This window comes from Acanthochromis polyacanthus, chromosome 13 (assembly GCF_021347895.1).
Source record: "Acanthochromis polyacanthus isolate Apoly-LR-REF ecotype Palm Island chromosome 13, KAUST_Apoly_ChrSc, whole genome shotgun sequence".
Taxonomy (NCBI): Eukaryota; Metazoa; Chordata; class Actinopteri; family Pomacentridae; genus Acanthochromis; species Acanthochromis polyacanthus.
The window spans coordinates 28340342-28360563 of record NC_067125.1 but is presented as its reverse complement, the minus strand read 5'-3'; the positions used below and the strand labels follow the sequence as shown (position 1 = coordinate 28360563).

Sequence of the window (20222 nt, the reverse complement as noted above, 5' to 3'; positions counted from 1 at the left end):
CTGGACCTGAGTCATTCTCTGCAGAGGTGTGTACTCGGTTGTTAGTTGATTACACTTAGCTGAAGCAACAGCCCTACAGTAAATCCTGCCCCCATGAATGTTTGTTTTGTCATTTTGGAGGTTGCAGTTTATGGTGCTGTTGAGCGGCACCAATTACAGGGAGAGATGTTGCTAATATTTAGTCTACACTCATTTTAAATGGGGTCTGCAAAATATTAGATGCAATTACACCCTCACACCACAACCGCAACCTCCAAAAAGTTGAATCGCTGCCTATTTAGAATAGTACAATAACAACAGTGAACTAATTTGGTAACCTCTGTGAAGGTGGGGTTCATTGGAGGGCTTTCTTATTACACTGCATCAGTTTTATTTTGGTTACCCAACAACCTGTCATCTGTCTGCATGTCTGCTTTAACTTTCCATTTCTCTTCTCTTCCCTGAGAGCTGGAGGCTGGACTTTAGCACCTGAGAAAGTGGTGCTGGCTGTTAGTGGGAGTGTCAGAGGTTTTGCTGCATCATTACACAGGCCAGCCTGTGCAGTCACAGACCCGTTATAGCTGCTTGTTTATTAGTGCTTTCTCTGCTTAGACTACTTTTGACAAAATGACGGAAAACTCTTCCTCAAGCAGTGTCCAAGGAGGTCAGTGTGCGTTGTGAGTCCTTTTGTTCTCCTGCATGACATGTGGCGTTGTGGGGCCCTGGTGTTTTCTGTCTTAGGTTTTTAAGAAGAGAAATGTGCAAACTTGGCTCAGAGGTCGCTCTCTCTTTCTCTCGCCGAGGCTTTCTGCTGAGCTGTCACTTCTCTGAGCTGAGCTAAGCCGTTGAACTGGCCCCTACGACAGAGCAGGAAACTTTGTTGTTTCTCAGCACTTTTGTAAAGTGGTCTTCTTGCATTTTGCCAGTATTTTAAAAATGCATTTTTCTGCCATGCCACACTCATAGGTATTTAAAAAGTGAAATAGTCATTGAAAATGCCCCTTGTTTAAAAGAGTGAGGTTATATTTGAGGTTGGCTGGAATTTAGACCTGCAAAGTCTCTTATTCCATGAATGACACAATACAAGGAGCAATACAGAAGTTAAAGTCCATTTATTATCTTCATAGTGGGTGAAAGGTAGCTGCAAAAGCACAGACAGTTGACTGTGCATATCAGAATGTTATGAGTGTAGTCAACAAATCCTTACCTGATCACGTTTAGGATCCAGTTGTAAATTTGGGATTCTGGGTCAGTATTTGATCTGTTCATCAACTATTGTGTGATGCTTTGATTTGTTCTAAATTTACTACCTTTCTGTGTTGTTATTCTGGCTCACATCTACCTGTTGGGCTTGAATGGATGTTCAGCCCTGTGTACATCTCTTATCTGCAACACATTTCCCACAGATGAAACAGCTGTTTGTCCTCAGGGAGAGTGTTTGATCTTGTCCCTTCCTTCTTCACAGGTCCTGCTCAGGTTCCCATGATGTCTCCAAATGGTTCAGTGCCTCCAATCTATGTGCCTCCTGGATACGTTTCACAGGTACTCCTGCTATGCCATTTCCAGTCCAGTGTACCTGAATGACATCTTTTCCGGCTCAGAGCAGCTTTGATTTCCGCTTCCCGTGCTCTTGTTCGTTTCCTCTCAGATCATAGAGGAGAACGGAGTGCGGCGGGTTCTGGTTTTACCTCAGCAGCCAGAGTTCCACCCTGGAGGGCACTCCCCTCTCCACCATCCTCCACCTCCACCCCATGCCCACCTGCCTGCCTTCATCCCACACCCTGCCATGATGCCCCCTCCACCTCACCTGTACACAGGCATGGCAGGAGGCGTGGGCGACATGAGCTCTCAGTACATCTCCCAGTACCATCCAGCTCATATCTACTCGGAGCAGGGTAAGATGAATCCGGCAGTGTCTGGACTCCACTGTTATATTATTTATTTGTTCTCAGCACTTTATTTGTACAGTCTAGTTATGCAATCGTGGCCTGAGTCAAACTGTTTAGTCTCTCAGCTTTTTAATCTTACCTCACGACTGTCTGGTGTGTTTGTACGTCCCTGTAATAATTTCCTGTGAGTTTGCTGTTTTTCGACCTGCCTGTCTGGCCTCCAGACAGATCTTTGTTGCTCCTGTCTGCGTCTGTACAAACCTTCAAGTGTGGCCTTTGTGTCGTTCCAGTCTCTGCAGATTCTCACTCCCAACATGGACGCCCACCGTTTGTTCACAGAGACGACAGAACTAGCAAAACGCACGAACGTCTGCAAAAGAAACTGAAGGAGCGCCAGGCAGGCGGAGGAGGGCAGGTGAAGGACAGCCCTCCCCCGTCGCCGCAAAAGACTTGCAACAGCCCCCCAACAGCGGACATTCATAACGGCATCGGAGGGAAGGGGTCGGAGGTAGAGCAGGGGCAGCTTCGGCATGCAGTAGCCTGCCCTGACAAGCAGACGGGCAAGGGGAGAAACGGAGAGTCAGGAGGTAAGGAGGTCAAAGGGTAGAGGTTTGACAAGGTTTACAGCTGGGACAAGAGTTTAATAGTGCACTGTGGTGACTGCAGTTAATTACTATCAATTTTTAAATCGGAGGAAATGATAATTTCACCCGATGACCTCATGAAGATAGGCAAAATCAAGGAGCAGCCGACCATTAAATTGCTACATTTTTAATGGGGCGTTTTCAAAAAATAATGCCATTTGTATTATTATTATTATTGTTGTTGTTATTATTATTATCTGCAGTTGTCGTAGTAGTAGTAGTAACTAATTCATAAACTAGTTTTCCAACTTCAGACTGTGTTTGGTTGTGGCTGGCTCCCTCACTCAATTGTATCATTTCTTTTAGTTATATTTAGACAACCATGATATTGGATTTCTGCCAGTATCCAATATGCTGATATTTTTAAATTGGCTGATTGCTGATGCCAGTAACTTATTTTTTTTCCACCTAATTGCAGAGAACATCAGGTTTCTCCTATAGTGGAATTAGCATATTATTATTATTTTTGAGCTTACACAGTTGGCTCACTGACAGGGGAAGACATATTCCAATACTATATTATAAAGCTTTTATTGGCCAGGAACGATGATGCTGCTGATATCGTTAGGCATCCACAACTATAATACATTGGATTCAGGTCACTTTACTTTCATAGCTGACTATCTTGCTTTTTCTACAATAAAACCCTAAGGAAACCAGCTGAATGTTAATGTGTAATACTGAATTTAGAAATGAGTTTCACATTTTAAGTGACTATTACCAGAGCTAAGTGATTTGATAAATGTTTTTTTCTTTTTTTTAAGTCATGAGTCATTTTAAATGCACTGACATAATTATTCTGCTGTTGGTTCAGCATGGAAAAAATAGTTATAACACCAAATAACTCATTGGATTGATGGTGTAAAAGTATGGCACTTGATAAACTGTCCCAGCAGCACACTGACATGACATTTATATCCAGATAAATGTTACAGTATATCCAAACTCCTGCAGAAATGTTGTTTGTCACATGCTTTTTTCTTTATTTCATGTAGTCTGTGGTGCTTTTCTTTCCTCAGAGCTGGACAAGGAGGCTCAGGCCCTGCAAGCGTTATTGAGTACCATCAGTAAACCAGCGGTTGGTATTCGCTTCAATCTCTCTGTTTAATTTTGTTCTTTATGTAATTAATACAAATTGCGTGATTTCATGTGAATCTGTCAACGCTGCATTCACAAAAACTTGTAACGATGCGTCTGTGTTGCATCGTTAAGCATTCTATTAACATCCGTGATGAATTCTTGCTTGACGTCTCGCTAATGGAGTCAGACCTGCTGACTATCATCCATGTGGGGATTTCTATTCCCACATGTGCCGCTAAACACCTATGCTAAGTGGTTTGCATTTTGCTTGGATAGAAGTGCTGAGTTTTAACTAAATATTCCCCTAGCTCTCACATTTTCTGGTACTGTGCTGTAAGTCTCATAAAATTGCATTTATTTTAGCACAAAATATAAGATTAGATATTAGATGTGAGAAAATAATCAGGTAAAGATATAAACATGTGCAAAAGTAATTTTTTTTTTATTCTTTGAAATGACCCTTGAGAAATGGTGCTGGGGTCACAACAGCAGTGTAGATAAATAAAGTGAAGAGTAGCTGTTCTGCAGAAGCTGCATGGGAATCAGTAGATTCCCTACAAATAGAATTTCCTTGACCTCATAAGATGAGATTTGTCATACTCTGTCGCCAAGGTCTTAACTCCTTGTACAAGTGGCAAAGCAAGTCTGTTGGAAAGATGATAGATAAAGTTAAGGGAATACAGAGGAAGTTCAGCTTCAATAGAAAGTGGATTTTTTTCCCCATCTGTGCTGCCACACTGGTTTGTTAAAGGACCGAGAATCGAACTGTGGGACTAAGGTGGGCCCCCCAAGGCAGAGGGGAGGAGGTACAGACTTGACCTGATTGAGTTCTTCCACATATGAATCCCCCTGCAGTGTAGCTCAGGCTATTTTTAAACCTCCTCCAAACAGAACGAAAAATCTTCGGGTTGCACATCACATCCTTGCCAAATGCTGAAAAACCTCTTTCCCCGATGCGACATCAGCTTGCATACTTTGATCCCTGTCTATTTTTCCTCTACCGAGCTATGTCATTGTTGTGAAGGTTTAGGAAGTGTAAGACTTGAAAATCTGATAGAGTGCTGTTTATAGGACAAGATCATTTGTGGACATTTTAGGTTTTAAAAATGGAAAAAGTGACTTCAGACATTTAGCAGATACTTTGGTTGAAGAAATAAAAGCTTTTTCTGCACATTTATGTTATTAGATTGACTTGCCAGTGACCCATGAACATCTCGTATTCCAGGTGTCAGACATCCAGGCCAGAGGAGCAGTCGTGAGCTGGAGTGCGCCCACCCGGCCAGAGAGCGAGAACGGCAGCGTGGAGAACGACTGTAGCCCCCCGGAGAACCTCAGCTTCGAGGTCTCCGTCTCAGTTAGTGGCAAAGATGGAAAGTACCAGAGCATGTACTGGTGAGCGCAAACAACAACATGCCAGAAGGCTCAACACCAACTGTTGTCAGAGATTTTACACTGACAGTTGACTGAAAACACTGAACAATGTTTGTTTTCCTTTGATGCAGTGGAGAAGAACCAAGTGCAACTTTAGAAGACCTTCGACCAGCAACAGACTATCACGTCAGGTCGGCATAACATTCTGCTTGGTTTGTTGGAAACGCAGTGTCGATACAAAGAGGAACATTCTGTAACACTTAGGTTTTTTTGTTTTTCAGGGTCCAGGCAATGTGTAACTGTTTACAGGGAAGCCCATCGGAGGCTGTGAGCTTCACCACTTTAAGCTGTGAGCCAGATCCTCCCAATCCTCCCAGGAAGGCCAGTGGGACCAAGAACACACTTGTACTCCAGTGGAAGGTAAACAAAATAACATCTGATCATTGGGGTTGAGATTTGAAGCCATAGATTTAAAGTCAGACAAAAAATCTGGACAACGTCTATGTGATAGAAAGCTAGGATTTATTACAATGTGAAACATACAGCATATTAACCAAGCATTAAGACTATGATTTAGTTTCCAATAATAAAGTGGTAGCCATCGCAGCTACTACACACACATTTGTCTTAAGGTAGGAGAATCAAGTTAATACAAAAAGGGCACTCAGTTAAAATCTGCCCTTTAATACCAATTTTCTTTGAGATCTCCTTTAGTGTGGTGCTTTTTCTCCAACTGTGGATTCATTAACGTTGTGCCATTCCAGGGAGTTTAAGATAATGGTTGCCTCCCAGTTTAGCAAAGCACTGAAAGAGCCAACTTGCACGCTCAGCATACTTTGCTAAATAAAGTAAATCTCCAAGTGCGCACTTACATTCACTTTATTTGTTATTAGTGGTGCTGAGGATTGGTGGCAGTTGAATGAGGGATGGTGCTCCTAACACTGTCTGAAAACATTTCTCCGTGTTCTGTTTCATTTTTGATCTGTGACATTTAAGTTATTACACTGTACCAATTCAAAAAGTCAAAATGAATAAAAATATCCATGCATTGGTGTATGTATTAGTGGCTTGTGGAGCATTGTAAAACTGTGTGGTTTACCTGCAGGCTTCATGTGACAACGGTTCCAAAATTCAAAACTACATTCTCCAGTGGGATGAGGTACATTTTTCTTCATCACAAAGCTGCATGTTGTTTCACAGAGATTCCGAGCTGCTCGTTTCTAAACTAAAGACTTTGCTCTGTTCAGGGGAAGGGCACTGGTACTTATGAGCAGTGCTACTATGGACCTCAGAAGCAGTACAGAGTGACCAAGCTTTCTCCAGCGTCAAGATACTCCTTCCGCCTTGCAGCCAAAAATGACATTGGCGTAAGGTAAGCGCATTAACAAGCTAGATGATATTTCCTGCGAGGCACCCTCCCTGTTGTCTGTTTTTATGTTGCTGTTTCTTCCATTCACTGTCTCCATCTGTTTGTGTATGTGCGTCTCTCACTCTGTCTCTTCCTGTCTCTTTCTCCCATTCTCTCCCATCCTCTGTCTCTCTCTGCCCTCCCCAGCGAGTTCAGTGAAGTGGTGGACCTGTTCACCTCATGCAGTGTGCCATTGCCACCCTTCCCTCCAGAGCTGGAGATGACAGGGGTGACCTGGCTGTGTCTGAAGTGGCAGAGGCCCACTAGCTCTCCGAAGGAGGACGACATCTACTATATTTTAGAGATGGAGGAGGAAGGCTCGGTATGTCTCTCATTGTTTCTGTTTGAGATTGAAGCACAAGAATGACACAGCAAAACCGAACATCTGCAACTAATGGTTTTCATTGGTTTCATTGTTCTTCTATGTAAAATGCTTGATGCATACTAGGGACAATTACTTCTTATATCGCAGATATCGTATCTCTTGAGCTGTAGTTTCCTATGTACACTATAAACATTTTTTACAATCTATAATTTATTAATCACTTCCATTGTGGATTTTTTTACTGTCTATTTTTATCATCTAATTGTTTTTTAATATTATTTATTATTATTGTTCATTTTATTCCTTTATTGATGTATTTGTTGCTTATTTACTGTTGCTACTGTTACTATCATTTTTAACCTTGTGTTTTTTAGTTTTACTCTCTAGTTTCTTTCATTCCACTTCTTCTTTGCCTTACTTGAATGCAGCATTTTATTATTATTTTTTCGTTTTTGTTGTACTCATTTATTTTGAGAATCTTTTATCATGTTTGGACTGACCAGCCTTGTGTTGTTTGGTGTTTTTCCGGAGTATCCTTCTTTTCCTTTTGCCACTGGCTCTAAAAGACGTTATAAAAGGTGCTACATAAAAAAAGTTATAATAATATATAAAGAATTATCAGTTATTACAGGCATCAGTTACCTGGTTTATATAGATTCTTACGTAGCTGCTTGCTGTCTTCAGGAATTCTCTTTTTTATTTCAATCCAAATTCTTATTTTTGTAACACTTTTGTTCTGAAGGTTACCTGACATTTGTAGCTACTGTTGCCTCTGCCTGCCCCACCTCAAGCAGCTTTCTGCAGGCTTAGTCTCTGCCAGGCAACGCGAAAATGTTCCGCTATCCCCCTGCAGCTGTTTGTCCTGCAGACCACTTTGTTTTCTGTGCTACAATGGTTGTCTGGTAAGTCACTGCTCACCTCACTGTTTTCTTTCTCTCTTTGTCATCTGTCTCCGTCCCAGGGATATGGCTTCCAGCCAAGCTACGACGGCGACGAACTCACCTGCACCGTTAGGAATCTCCACAGGAGTACCAAGTACAAGTTCAGGGTAAGGGATGATGTATGCAGTCAGAGCCGCTGATCCGAGGTTTAATAAAAGCTGAAGCAGAATATGTATGTGCGGAGGGGGCAGGCTTCAGGCAGGGAGGGGTGCTGAGTCCCACGTCGGACCGATGACTCATCCGTTTACAGGATTCTGCCAGCAGAGCAGTGGGCAACCGACAGCGTGAACATTAGGACTCCGCTGCTGATCGCATGCGGGGCCCCAGTGAGAAGCCAGTCGAGTAAAGCATTTCAGCCGTAGTGGTCTTTTGGCTGGCAGTAATGTCACAGAGTTTAGGGACACCCTGTTGTCATTCTCTCCGTGTTTCTGTCTGTGTGTCTCACTCTCACCCACATTCCCACCTTCTCTCATTTACTTCAAAATTGTTGCTCCTCCAACTGTTGAATTATTTAGTATTTACTAAATAGCTCTGAAGAATCGCAGGTAAACATCCTTCACAATTTACTGACAGAGACCATTACAAGGATCCGTGATGCTCCTGGTAAAAAGCTAAGAAGTGTTAATCCAGTGAGAAAAGGTGGCATTGAGTAATAGATATATTTTTGATAGAAGACTGAAGACCTGCTACCGAATGTGAGGTGGGATCTGTGTCAAAATGTGTCATATACAAACACAGGATGTCATTTAAAAATCTTTCCTCCATGTGCTGGAGATAGATTTATTCAATCAATCATTCTGACAAGCAGATAGCAGCTGTCTTGGACAGCTTTGCTATGTACTTTGAGGACTGTTAAGATGCTTAACATCTTAAACTTGGCTTCTAAAAAGTCTGTGTGTTGTGTTTACTGCAGTAGAGTTCCCATGTGTGGAAACTCTGTGCTATAGATCTACATTTTGGTCCAAAAATTGTTTAAAGAATGTAAATTAGCCACACCATTTTACTAGCTGCCATGCTCCTCTGTTATTATGAACAATGCTACTGTATTTAGACAGTTTCGTTTCTGCTACAGTATATTCCGATCAATTGACATTTTGTGAACAGTTATTGTGGAATATTTTAATGCTTGTGATAATGATTCCCAGCAGACAGACTGTTTACTTCTGTTTGAGTAACAGTCAAAACTACAGTGCTGGCCTAAATAACTCTAAAATGTAGGAACGTGAACAAGGGACCTTTTGGTGTGGATCCTGCTATGTTTGATACTATAACACAGGGAGTGGGAGCCTGTGATTGCCCATTCAGATTGGAAATGGGAGAGTTTTAAAGCCTGTGGCTCTTGGTCGTGTTCCTCGAGCTGCTCTGGAGCATTTTTAGCAGTCTGCATTGTCTTGCTGGGGGAGGCTCTGATGTGCTTGTCGTAAACCGATGTTTAGATGGATGGTCTGTGTCAAAAAACCATCAATATGAATGCCAGGATCCAAGGCTTCCCAGCATAGCATTGCATTGTAACGAGATTTTCAATGACATTCACTTCAGCTATCCGTGATTTGCCGAAATAGCCGTATTTATAATGTGCAGTTACAGTCAGTTATCAGTTGAAGATGGGAGCCGGCTCACAGGTATTCAGACTTTTTCGCTTCTCAATACCTGTTATTTTCCTGCTGTAAGTGTCAGTAACAGGTCCTCTTTTTTTTCTGCCCAGTGCTTCAAGATCGTGAAATCATATTAATGCATAGACCGCAAATAGAATTTGTAAGCTTTACTCACAAAGCTGTAGGAATCTGTATCATAGAAATTCTAAACATGACAGAAAGGTCTCACCACAACAAACCACCGTAAGACTAAATGATAAAAATATTCCAGACAACCTCCCTCATTTCCAATTATCCAGCTGCATAGTGTGAGGGGAGGCTGGGTGCTGTGCAGGTTGGTCTTGCTGCAGTGTGCGGATGAACTCTACTCAGCAGGCTCCCACAGATTTCTATGTTTTTGCAGGTGTGGCACACTGAAATGTAAATGCTTGTGTTGTGTAGATTCAAGCAGCAGAATCTATTTGTTAATGTCATCTGAGGCCATGTTTGTTGCAGGTATACTTATCATGTCTCTCCAAGTCTTTTAAAACGTGGTGGCTTAAATAAAACGCTGCACTTAGGAATGTCCAGCATTGCAAAAACACTTGATTTGGGAGGGGAGACTGTGTGGCTTCTCACTGCCTCTATTTGTGCACTTTGTCCAGGTGGCGGCATACAACTCGGAGGGGAAGAGTAACCCCAGCCAGGTGGTCGAGTTCATCACAAACCCAGACAGACCCAGCTGTCCCTGCAGGCCTGTGATCAGAGGAAGAGTCCTGCCGAACAGCTTCAAGATGGCCTGGGGTGAGCTTTCTCTCACGAGTCAACCTTCTTCTTATTAAAACCTTTCAGTCTTACTTGCTGTTGACAGCTGGCAAGTCCAGTTTACAGTTTCACTTTTCTCACTGAGCACTGCCTGACCATCTGAGACGGATGACATCCCAACTAGTCTGTACAGTATATGACTGACAATTCTCTCCACTTTTCAGACATCAGCATGAATCTTTCATACACCTCAGTAGACAAACACATCACTCACTGCTGTACTTGGTTTCTGCTTTCAGTTTTCAAAATGAAAGAAAAAAAAAAAAATATGCCTGCAGTTTTGAAAACATTGTCCAAGTGCAACAAAATGAGCTCCCGAAGAAACTTGAGGGACAGAAAAAGGCCACACGATTGGCAATTCATTCTTTTTCTACATTTGCATTTCCTATTTGAAATACTTATTACTTTGGGAGTTTAACGAGGCGGCAAGGTTGCATAAAATCACTCCCTGTTCTGTATTTCATTGTTTGTCGATCTGCTTCAAAACACATTTTAAAGGAATTCATATATCCCCAAGTGAAACATAATGTTGTTGGAATGGTAATGGTTTTATTCTATTTGTTCGTCTTACAATTTAGAACCCCCTAAAGATAATGGCGGTGCAGAAGTCACAAAATATGTTGTGGAACTGTGCGAGGGCTTAAGTGGTAAGTTGCTCACAGTGATAATATAATAAAATGCCGGAAATTATGTTTTTGACCTTGAAAACGCTCATTTATTGAACTAATTTAAATCCATTTAAAATGTTTTTTGTACTCAGGCTTGTCATGGGGGCCGGTGTACTCAGGGCCGGCGATGGAACATGTGTGTGAGGGTTTGAAGCCCGGCTGCTCCTACCAGACGCGAGTTTACTGCATGAGCGAGGGTGGGCAGAGCCCGGTGAGTCATTCAGCGTCGGTACACGTGCACACACACGGTAGCGCACAGAGTCTTGTGTTTCGCCACAGGAATTGAAAGAGTTTGATGATCAGTTGCAGGTGATTGCAGGGAGAAAGGAAGCACGAAACTGCACCTGTTTTCTTTTCATAAAGAAGTGCCAAGATGACTATTAATATTAGAAACTGTGACACAGATTTTATTGCTTAGCTTGGTTAATCTACTTGAAGTTAAAATTGACTTTCAAAGCAGCACCATCCCAGATTTCCAGTAAGACTTCCCAGAGTGGCGACTGCAGGTCCACACAAGATTGGAGCTTTATAAAATCTCATAGTTATGCGTTGTTTTCTATCGGCTTTTTAATTATTGATACATTTCACAGCTGCTACCTAAACTGTGCTTATTAAGACAGGCAGCCAGTGTTGATCAGATAAATTTTGATGGAAATAATTTGAGATATACATTCTATTTACGGTGAGTTTTAACAGGAAATTGGCATTTAGTGAGTCTCTTACGTTGGTGAGATTAGACTGTGCCTCCTGGTGTGTAAGTACAAGACAAAGCCTGCTAATCGATTAACCCTCGCTGCATGTGTCAGAGGATGTTTTTTCTTAATTAGTTCAGTTCACAGATGCTTTTGATTAATTTTTTTCATCAGCTGTTTGCGCATGCATTTATTCATGACGCGTCTTGTAAAGAACCATGAGTCATGGCGGCAAGTTCCTGCTTCTTTGGGTTCAGCTCAGTGTGACATAACATTCACATGTCTTCCTTTTGTCACAGATGTTGAGGCTATTTTTCACTGGCAAGACTATCCATCTAACTTCATCCACAGCACACAGTGTAGCTCTGTATGCTTGTATACCTTCTTTAATTCACATTTGTCTCCGCTCAGGTCCGTTGTAGCCTGAATCAGCCTGATAAGCTGGTGAAAATGGCATTCTGTGGCCACGTGTTTTTTTTTTTTCTTCTGTGTTGTGTGAGAGCGAGTGAGAGGATGGAGCTGGATTGTCAATTTGTTACATTCTGTGGGTCTTAATTGGTGTGTTGTCTTCCTTTGCAAGCTGTCAGAGACCCTGCAGGTCCAGACTCCCGCGGTGCCCCCGGGGCCCTGCCAGCCCCCTCGGCTGGTGGGCAAGCCCAAAGCCAGGGAGGTGCAACTGCGCTGGGGTGAGTCATTCCTCTCCAACTTAGATCTGTGTGGGATGTATTTCTAGCTTCTGTTGATGCATTTATTAGTCTAGCAAACTACCTCTAAGCAGTGAGCTTTGATTATGCATTTTGTGTTCCTTTTTGTTGGCGGTATTTTTTTCTTAAAAAACTCTTTTTTTAGAGCCTATTGATTTCTAAACACTGGTCTGCAAACATTCTCTAGGTCCGCCTCAGGTAGACGGAGGAAGCCCAGTGTCCTGCTACAGTGTAGAAGTGAGTGGGCCGCAGTCTGAGGAGAGCAGGGAGGTTTACCAGGGTCCAGAGATGGACTGCTCTGTGGGAGGGTTAATGCCTGGGAAAACCTACAGCTTCCGGCTCAAAGCAGCAAACAAGGCTGGGGTGAGAGAGACTGTTAAAACCGAGAAGACATTTGCTTTTTTCCTTCTCCTACACGTTTCCCTCCCTCACTGAATACATTTGTTGTTTTGTGCAAATAGTTCGGTCCTCTTTCGGAGCGCTGTGAGGTTACAACCGGCCCCGGGGCCCCTGAGCAGTGCAAGAGCCCTTCCACCACATGCAAATCCCCCAGCTGTGTTGTTGTGAGCTGGGAGGTGAGACCAGCTTCATTTCTATTCCCCCACTGATGCACACAGTAATCACATGCATCTCTCTGAAAATATATACAGGATAATTTACATACAGCTGCATTATTATGAAGCACAACAACACTGTGTCATCAGTGCTGATGGGCTTTGTCATTGGTGTTTGTCCTCTAGACACCTCCTTGCAATGGAGCTCCGGTGACAGAGTTTCGTCTGGAGTGGGGAGCAGCTGAAGGCTGCATGCAGACGTGTTACACCGGATCAGGACTCAGCCATGAGGTGAAGGGACTGCTGCCTTCAACCAACTACTTCTGCCGGGTACAGGTGAGCATCAACAAACACTATATTTTTTGCTATTTATTTTCATGAAGCCAGCACTAATCTGTTTATTCATGTGTGCCATTCTTTAAAAGGAACCCTAAAATACTGCATCTAACAAACTTTTTTCAGCTTGAATAATAATAAGTAAGAAGTCATTTTAGTATTAGTGCAGGTTATGTCAGCTACTGTGGAGCAAGGATCACTGAAACAGCAAAAACTTTCACATGTGGATCTGTAAGCATAAATCTGATACGAGGTCAGCCAAGTAGGAAATATCTGGAGCAGTCTTCCCTCAGTTGTTGTATCCTTGAAGGTACTTGTTTTAGCTTGAAGTGGGTAATGTGCAGAGATTTGTCTATTCTTAGTAGGCAATATATTATTTATTTTTCACTTTAATACTCCTTGATAAAACTCAGCTGCAATATTTCATACCAACAGACTGTAACAGTGTTTTTTTTTATTAGGGAAAATAGAAAAAATCAACTACAGCAGTTAAATAAGACATTTTTTCTCTAAATTTTAGAGATTTCCTCTTGGGGGTTTTAGTTGTTTTGTGATGATATAAAGAAAATGTGTGAATTAGATTTTTGATGAAATGTTATTCTCGCAATAGTGTGAAATAGGGAGTTAGTCTTAATTTTTTACACAGTTGTTTTTAGGGTTTGCTTTATTGGTGGGAAGAGGTTTGTCTTCGTGTGTTTGTGTGATGGCTGCCTAACATATGCTTCCTTTAAACTACATATCCACGGCTTCTAGTGGCTCACAGTGAACAATCTGATATGGCACAGTCTTAGATTATCTTAAAATGTGTTTTTTTAGGATTAAATACTTGACTAAAATAGAAACAAAACACATAGTACTTGAACCTTGTTGAAATCTTTACCAGTTATGTTTACATTAGAACTCCACCTTGTGGTCAAACATGGACCTTGCATGCGCGTCCTTCCACGTCACAAGTGAGAGTTGACTCAGTCTTGTGTTTCGTTGTCGTGCAGGCTGTGAACGTGGCTGGCGTGGGGCTCTTCAGTGAAGCGGTGCTTTGCCAGACGCCCTGCTCGGTGCCTGCAGCTGTCAGCAGCATCTACGTGCTGAAAGAGTCCGAGCTGCTGAGGTACGAGACCCAAGTGGATGCAGATGAAGACGAAGAAGAAGAAGAGGAGGAGGAGGAGAGCAGTTCAAGGCCACCGCCGGTTTACTCTCCATCCACTTGCCTGGGTATCTGCTGGGACCCTCCATGCGATCACGGCTCTGAGATCACTTCCTACCTGATCGATCTGGGAGAGCGGCAGCCCGTCGTCGTCGGTCCCGTCACCAAACACATCATCCAGCATCTGCAGCCTGACACCAGCTACAGGTCGGTGCTTCGTCACTGAAAACTCACTGAATGTCGCGTTGTGATGTACGATGCAACTCTGAACTTCTCAGATGTCAACAGGAGCCAGCTGATTTGAAAGTGCTCAGTAGAGATAAAACGAGATACAAATCAATTAGACACACAGGTAAATATACTGTATATTAACTCTGTTGTAACAAAGGATGCTAAAGAGGACACCTGAAGTAAAAAAAAAATTTCACATTTCGAAACCAGTCCGTACAGCTGTTTACAGAACAGTTGCTGTCCAGGCCTGAGGGCTCAGACATTTAACTTGACAAACAACATGTTTGAAAAAGAAACAAAACAACAATGCTTTCAGTGCTTGAGACTATGAGGTTACCCCACCAGTTGTATCCTGGACATACGAAGATAACGACTGCAAAAAAGGATTTTCTTCTTCCCTTAACAAGCTGTTTTGTTTGTCTTAATAGGTTAGATTGGACACCATGAGCTACTTCTGCATAGGAGTTGATTCCAGATCATAAAACTGGTTCCTTTTTACAGGAAAATAAACATTTTGCAGAGTTAAATAAAGAAGGCTTAACAGAATAATATTTTAAGAAGCAGTTTTTATTTATCTGAAATGTCATTAACACTTGGTTTGTTTTAAACTGCATTCGTGAAATGCACAGTGATAATATCTGAAAGCTCGACATATGAGACTCCCACTGAAACATAGACCGAGGGTGAATTATTTGGCTGACTTTGCCAGTGTGTTGAGAACCAAACACGGAGCTGAATCAAAATAAAATATGCTGCTGTACATTGACAGATGCTGAACATAACCTTCTGCCCAAGAGATGAAATACTGCTAATGCCACTTTGACAGTCACTGCAGTATTTCTGCTCAGGTAAGCTCAGTTTTGGCAGCTCTCTGATGTTGCTAAATCTCTCCTCCTTCTTCTTCTTCCTCAGGATCCGAATCCAAGCCCTGAATAGCCTGGGAGCAGGCCCCTTTAGTCACACCTTTAAGCTGAAGACGAAGCCCCTGCCCCCTCAGCCCCCCCGCCTGGAGTGCACCGCCTTCAGCCACCAGACCCTCAGGCTCAAGTGGGGCGACGGTCCGGCCAAAGCTGCCACCTCAGACGCCCTCCAGTATCAGCTGCAGATGGGGGACAAGAGCGGCAGGTCAGTGGCCCGTTAGTCAGGCGACGGGGAAGTGACCTGACAAAAGATGAACCGATAAGAGCCGAGATGGGAGTTTGAGCAAAAGCCTCAGATGACTGTATCCAGGAAGGCGTAGGAACTAACACGGCAGACAGAAACTGATGATGTGCTTCATGCCGCTGTACATTTCCTGACAGAGGAGCCACTCGTCTCATTTGCTTTTTGTCATATTTACCCTTTGCTCATTAAATCCGTTCTCTCTTGTTTTTCATGTTCCTGTCATTGCAGATTTATATCCTTGTATAAAGGACCATGCCACACTCACAAAGTCCAGAGGCTTAATGAGTCTACCTCTTACACTTTCCGCATCCAGGCCTTTAATGAGGCGGGCGAAGGGCCCTTCTCCAATGTTTACACATTCACCACCCCACGCTCTCCTCCAGCCCCAGTGAAAGGTACAGTGCCAGCTTTCCTTCTTTTCTTCCTCCCTCTATTCTGTCTTTATTCCTTTTGCTTCCCTCATTCTTTCTTTTTGTCTGTTTTGTGTGTAATAGTTCTTATTATCTTTGCAAACACTCGATGCTGACAGCCAGTGCGCTCAGCTTTTAACCTCAGTTGCCCCAAGCTTGACTTGCGTTTGAGTAAAAACCCGGCAGCCACAGATTCACTTGTCAGCTGTCATCACGAGTCGGCAGCCCACAGCGCTGTGGTCTGGTCTCCGCCGCCTCGGCAAAGCCTCTTTTGATCCCACGCGTTGAAGTCAGTAATGAGGACGTAGGCTTTATTCTCAGTACGGCACCTCTGTTGAATCAGGCAGTCATATGCCAGATCGTCGGTGTTACTCAGCACTGCTCGTCTCCCCACACAGTGAAGTGGACTCTCAAATATAAACCGTTGGAATTTGGACTAACCATTTCAGCATTACGTCTAAAGTTTAATATTATAATGCCAAAAAGCTGTGTGTGTTTTTAAAATGATTACCAGGGCACTTTGCCAGTTCAGTACCACCACGTATTTTTTATAGTTTTGCCTAAAGTGCCACCTACCTAAAGAAGAGCATGACTCATAGCTGCTGCTCTGCTAATGAGGCAAAGTCACATGTCGTTGTCTAGAATTCGCTCTTCATCCATCAGCTGAGTCACTGTTCTTATCAGAGCAAGTACTCTCATATTAAATCAAGTAGTTTCTGTTGCAGCCGCACTTTCAAAATCCCCCCAAAGCTCTAATTCAGTTATAAGTGGAATATTACTTCAAATGGGAAAATGATTATTATAAATTTTGGGTATTTTTATTCTCTATTGGCCTTTTTAGTGCTTGGGATGCTTTTACAGATATAATTTATTCTAACTTCCTCCTCTGTAGATTACATATCATGTTACACTGAGTTTAAATTAAATACAGGGTGACACAAAAAAAAGGAACTTTTTAACAATCCAATAAAACCAAGAGTGATGGAAGAGAAATATTTTATTCATAGTAAATGAAACCTTAAAACATGCCATTTAAGAAACAATGATGGAATTTTCATTTTTTAAAAATGACTTCCTGTGGATGGTGTCCTCCTGTACGAATGCATTCTTGAAATCTGCTGTTGAGATTCCTCGACACAAAACGAAAACAGCAAGACACAAAATGACAAAAACCAGACACAAAACGACAGAAATTAGACACAAAACGACAAAAACCAGACACAAAACAACAAAAACTAGACATACTACAACAAAAACCAGACATAACACAACAAAAACCAGAGACAAAATGACAAAAACCAGAGACAAAATGACAAAAACCAGACACAAAACGACAGAAATTAGACACAAAACGACAAAAACCAGACACAAAACAACAAAAACTAGACATACTACAACAAAAACCAGACATAACACAACAAAAACCAGAGACAAAATGACAAAAACCAGAGACAAAATGACAAAAACCAGAGACAAAATGACAGAAATTAGACACAAAATGACAGAAATTAGACACAAAACGACAAAATGACAAAAACCAGACACAAAATGACAGAAATTAGACACAAAGCAACAAAAACCAGACACAAAATGACAAAAACCAGACACAAAACGACCGCTGCAACATCTCAGCTGGGATACTGTGAATTTCATTCTGAATTCTCTGTTTTAACTCATCCAGAGTTCTCGGTCGAGTTGTGTACACTTTACTCTTGACATAGCCCCAGGTAGATTTCAAGAATGCATTCGTACAGGAGGACGCCATCTACAGGAAGTAATTTTAAAAAAAATGAAAATTCCATCATTGTTTCTTAAATGGCATGTTTTAAGGTTTCAATTACTATGAATAAAATATTTTTTTCCATCACTCTTGCTTTTATTGGATTGTTAAAAAGTTCCCTTTTTTTGTGTCACCCTGTAAATAAGTATTTTTTCCCCAAAGGGTCTATTTTTCACACATCTAAGTGGCTGTTATGTGGTACCAGTCTGCAAAATAAATTTCATATAAATAGCAGTTACTTTGCATTTAGGATAGAGGTGCAGTGAATAATCAATCTAGTCAACTTAGCCATATTATTTGCCAGTGAATCTAATTGTTGTATTTTTTTCGTGCTAACTGATTACATAAACGCATGAACCACCCTCTTAGTCTGACAGCGCTTCATGTGGTCCCAACTACTGGCTTGAACAACCTTTCGGCACAAAATAATAAAGCAGAGTATCGGTAATTGCACATTTGTAGCAGCACTTCATAAAATCACAGAAACACACATCGGCACAAAGAGAATTTTAATTGTCTTTATTCTTAGTTAGTTAATGCCTATAGCAGCCTGAAGCTAAATTTAGAAGCTGATACCGAAATAAGAGCCGTGTAATAATTGTGCACTTTATTATCTAAATAGTCAGTTTCTCGTTTCAGTAATTGATCGATTACTCAGTTATCAAATTAGTAGTTTTGCCTTGTCAAGCTTTTCAGATGATGTCAGTGAATCCTAACAAGAGCTGCTGACAGATCTGTTCTTATTTACATTTCCGCTTGTTAATGTTGTGACACATGAAGTAAATCTACAGAAACTCGCAGTCCTCCTCGTCATTAGGAATTCAGCATTTCATAATCCGACTGCTTGGAGCTTTTGCATTAAAGATGATAAAGTACATTTACTGCAGTTATTTCCTCCCTCCATTACTTCCTCTCTCCCTCTGCAGCCCCTAAAGTGGAGCGTGTGGACGACAACTCCTGCGAAGTCACATGGGAGGCCCTGCCACCCATGAAGGGGGACCCGGTGATCTACAGCTTGCAGTGCATGATGGGAAATTCAGAGTTTAAACAGGTACTGGCGTTGTCACGTGAAGGTTCGGCGCTCCCTCTTCATGCTTTATGTCCTTCCCTGTTACCTTCCACTGACCTGCCATTCATCACGGTGGCCTTTTTATGCAGATCAGGATACAGATGGATCCAGGGCCTTAATGTTTTCGCCGTGGCGTCGCAGCGTTCTGTATTAGTCACCGCTGGCTTTAAATTGCCCATTATGCAAAGGTCATTGATCCATGAGGTATCCCAGGTGTCTGGCCCCTGCCAGCACATTCATCCCTCTTAGTGGCCTCCAGCCATGTTAACGTGGAATAATGGCCACTGCAGGCTTATGCTAATCTCAGCACATCATCCGTGGCAATTGAATCAGGAAGTTGAAATATGTGACCGCCGTCCCCGTTTGTTTCCGTCCTGGATTCAAAAAGCCATGTTTAAGAAATGGGATTCTTCTTTTGCTGAGGATAGGAGTTTTATTATTTCAGTCTTTTGCACCAGCCAGACTATTGTAGTTTGGCTCTTGTGAAATGCACAGTTCAATCATTTTTATGCTTCTGCTGTTTTCAAAACTGTATAAAAGCGCCTTCTATCCTCCTACAGTCTTCTTTCTCAAAGAGTTGTTTCTCCATTAAATTTTACAATTTCTAAGCTGAGTTTAATTCAGTTTAAGGCTCACTTTCACTCTTTGAATGAACTGTTAGTTTGCTCAGTGAAGAGAATCAAAAAATTGTCACTCAAGCAACCAAACAGATCAAGTTCACAAGGCTCAGTAGAAACCAGTGGGTGTGTCAGCTGGGCAGACAGCGAAGGCAGATGGCTTCCCACTTCTTCCAAGGCAACAAACAACACAACTCCGACAAATAAAGTCAGAAAATAGTCTGCTAAATGAAAAATAGTGAAAACTGAGAGAGAATTTTGTCTGTGTAGTTTTTTTTCTGATATGCTTAACAGTTGAAACAGCTGAAAGGCAACTTTATCCAGTTGGTCCAGCATAAACTCAGTAGTTTCTGTTAAGTTTTCTCAATAGTTTTCTGGTGTTTCCCGAGTTCTTATGATAAGCTACATTAAAATTTACTCTCATTTTTCCTCACTATGGACTCAATACAATATAAAGTCCTGCACCTTTGTGGAGACGGGACAAAATAGAGGGTACTCAGAGTTTTGTGCAGTCTAACCAAGTCCTAATACCATCAACTGTAAACCAAAAAAAAATTAGATAAAAACATATTACTTTCTAATTCATTTAAGAAAATTTTTCAAAACCTGGAATCAGCATCAGAATATTTTGAGCACATTTTTTCAAGTGTCCACAGATGTTGCCAACACTGGAAAAGATAGTAACTCCATACGGCATACTGTGGATATTTTACTACTTACATTTTCAGTTTGTTTTGGGGCTTTTGTCCAATCATGTCTGTGTAAACATTCACTGCAGTTTTTTTTGGTCACATGACAGATTTTTTTTTTTTTTTTT

General features: G+C 41.9%; 1 protein-coding gene across 4 annotated transcripts in view; it reads left to right on the top strand.

Moving 5' to 3' along the window:
- Positions 1-20222, top strand: part of fndc3a (fibronectin type III domain containing 3A) — a 53409-nt gene that overhangs the window by 29978 nt on the left and 3209 nt on the right. For all 4 annotated transcript variants that reach the window (XM_022189099.2, XM_022189100.2, XM_022189101.2 and 1 more), the window contains 22 exons: positions 1445-1521; positions 1628-1874; positions 2159-2455; positions 3532-3590; positions 4818-4984; positions 5095-5154; positions 5245-5383; positions 6069-6122; positions 6211-6335; positions 6519-6693; positions 7658-7744; positions 9877-10015; positions 10615-10683; positions 10797-10915; positions 11977-12082; positions 12288-12463; positions 12562-12675; positions 12841-12990; positions 13983-14341; positions 15278-15490; positions 15758-15924; positions 18646-18770. In XM_022189099.2, the coding sequence (XP_022044791.2) occupies positions 1445-1521; positions 1628-1874; positions 2159-2455; positions 3532-3590; positions 4818-4984; positions 5095-5154; positions 5245-5383; positions 6069-6122; positions 6211-6335; positions 6519-6693; positions 7658-7744; positions 9877-10015; positions 10615-10683; positions 10797-10915; positions 11977-12082; positions 12288-12463; positions 12562-12675; positions 12841-12990; positions 13983-14341; positions 15278-15490; positions 15758-15924; positions 18646-18770 (3224 nt within the window). The remainder of the gene's footprint in view (positions 1-1444; positions 1522-1627; positions 1875-2158; positions 2456-3531; positions 3591-4817; positions 4985-5094; positions 5155-5244; positions 5384-6068; positions 6123-6210; positions 6336-6518; positions 6694-7657; positions 7745-9876; positions 10016-10614; positions 10684-10796; positions 10916-11976; positions 12083-12287; positions 12464-12561; positions 12676-12840; positions 12991-13982; positions 14342-15277; positions 15491-15757; positions 15925-18645; positions 18771-20222) is intronic.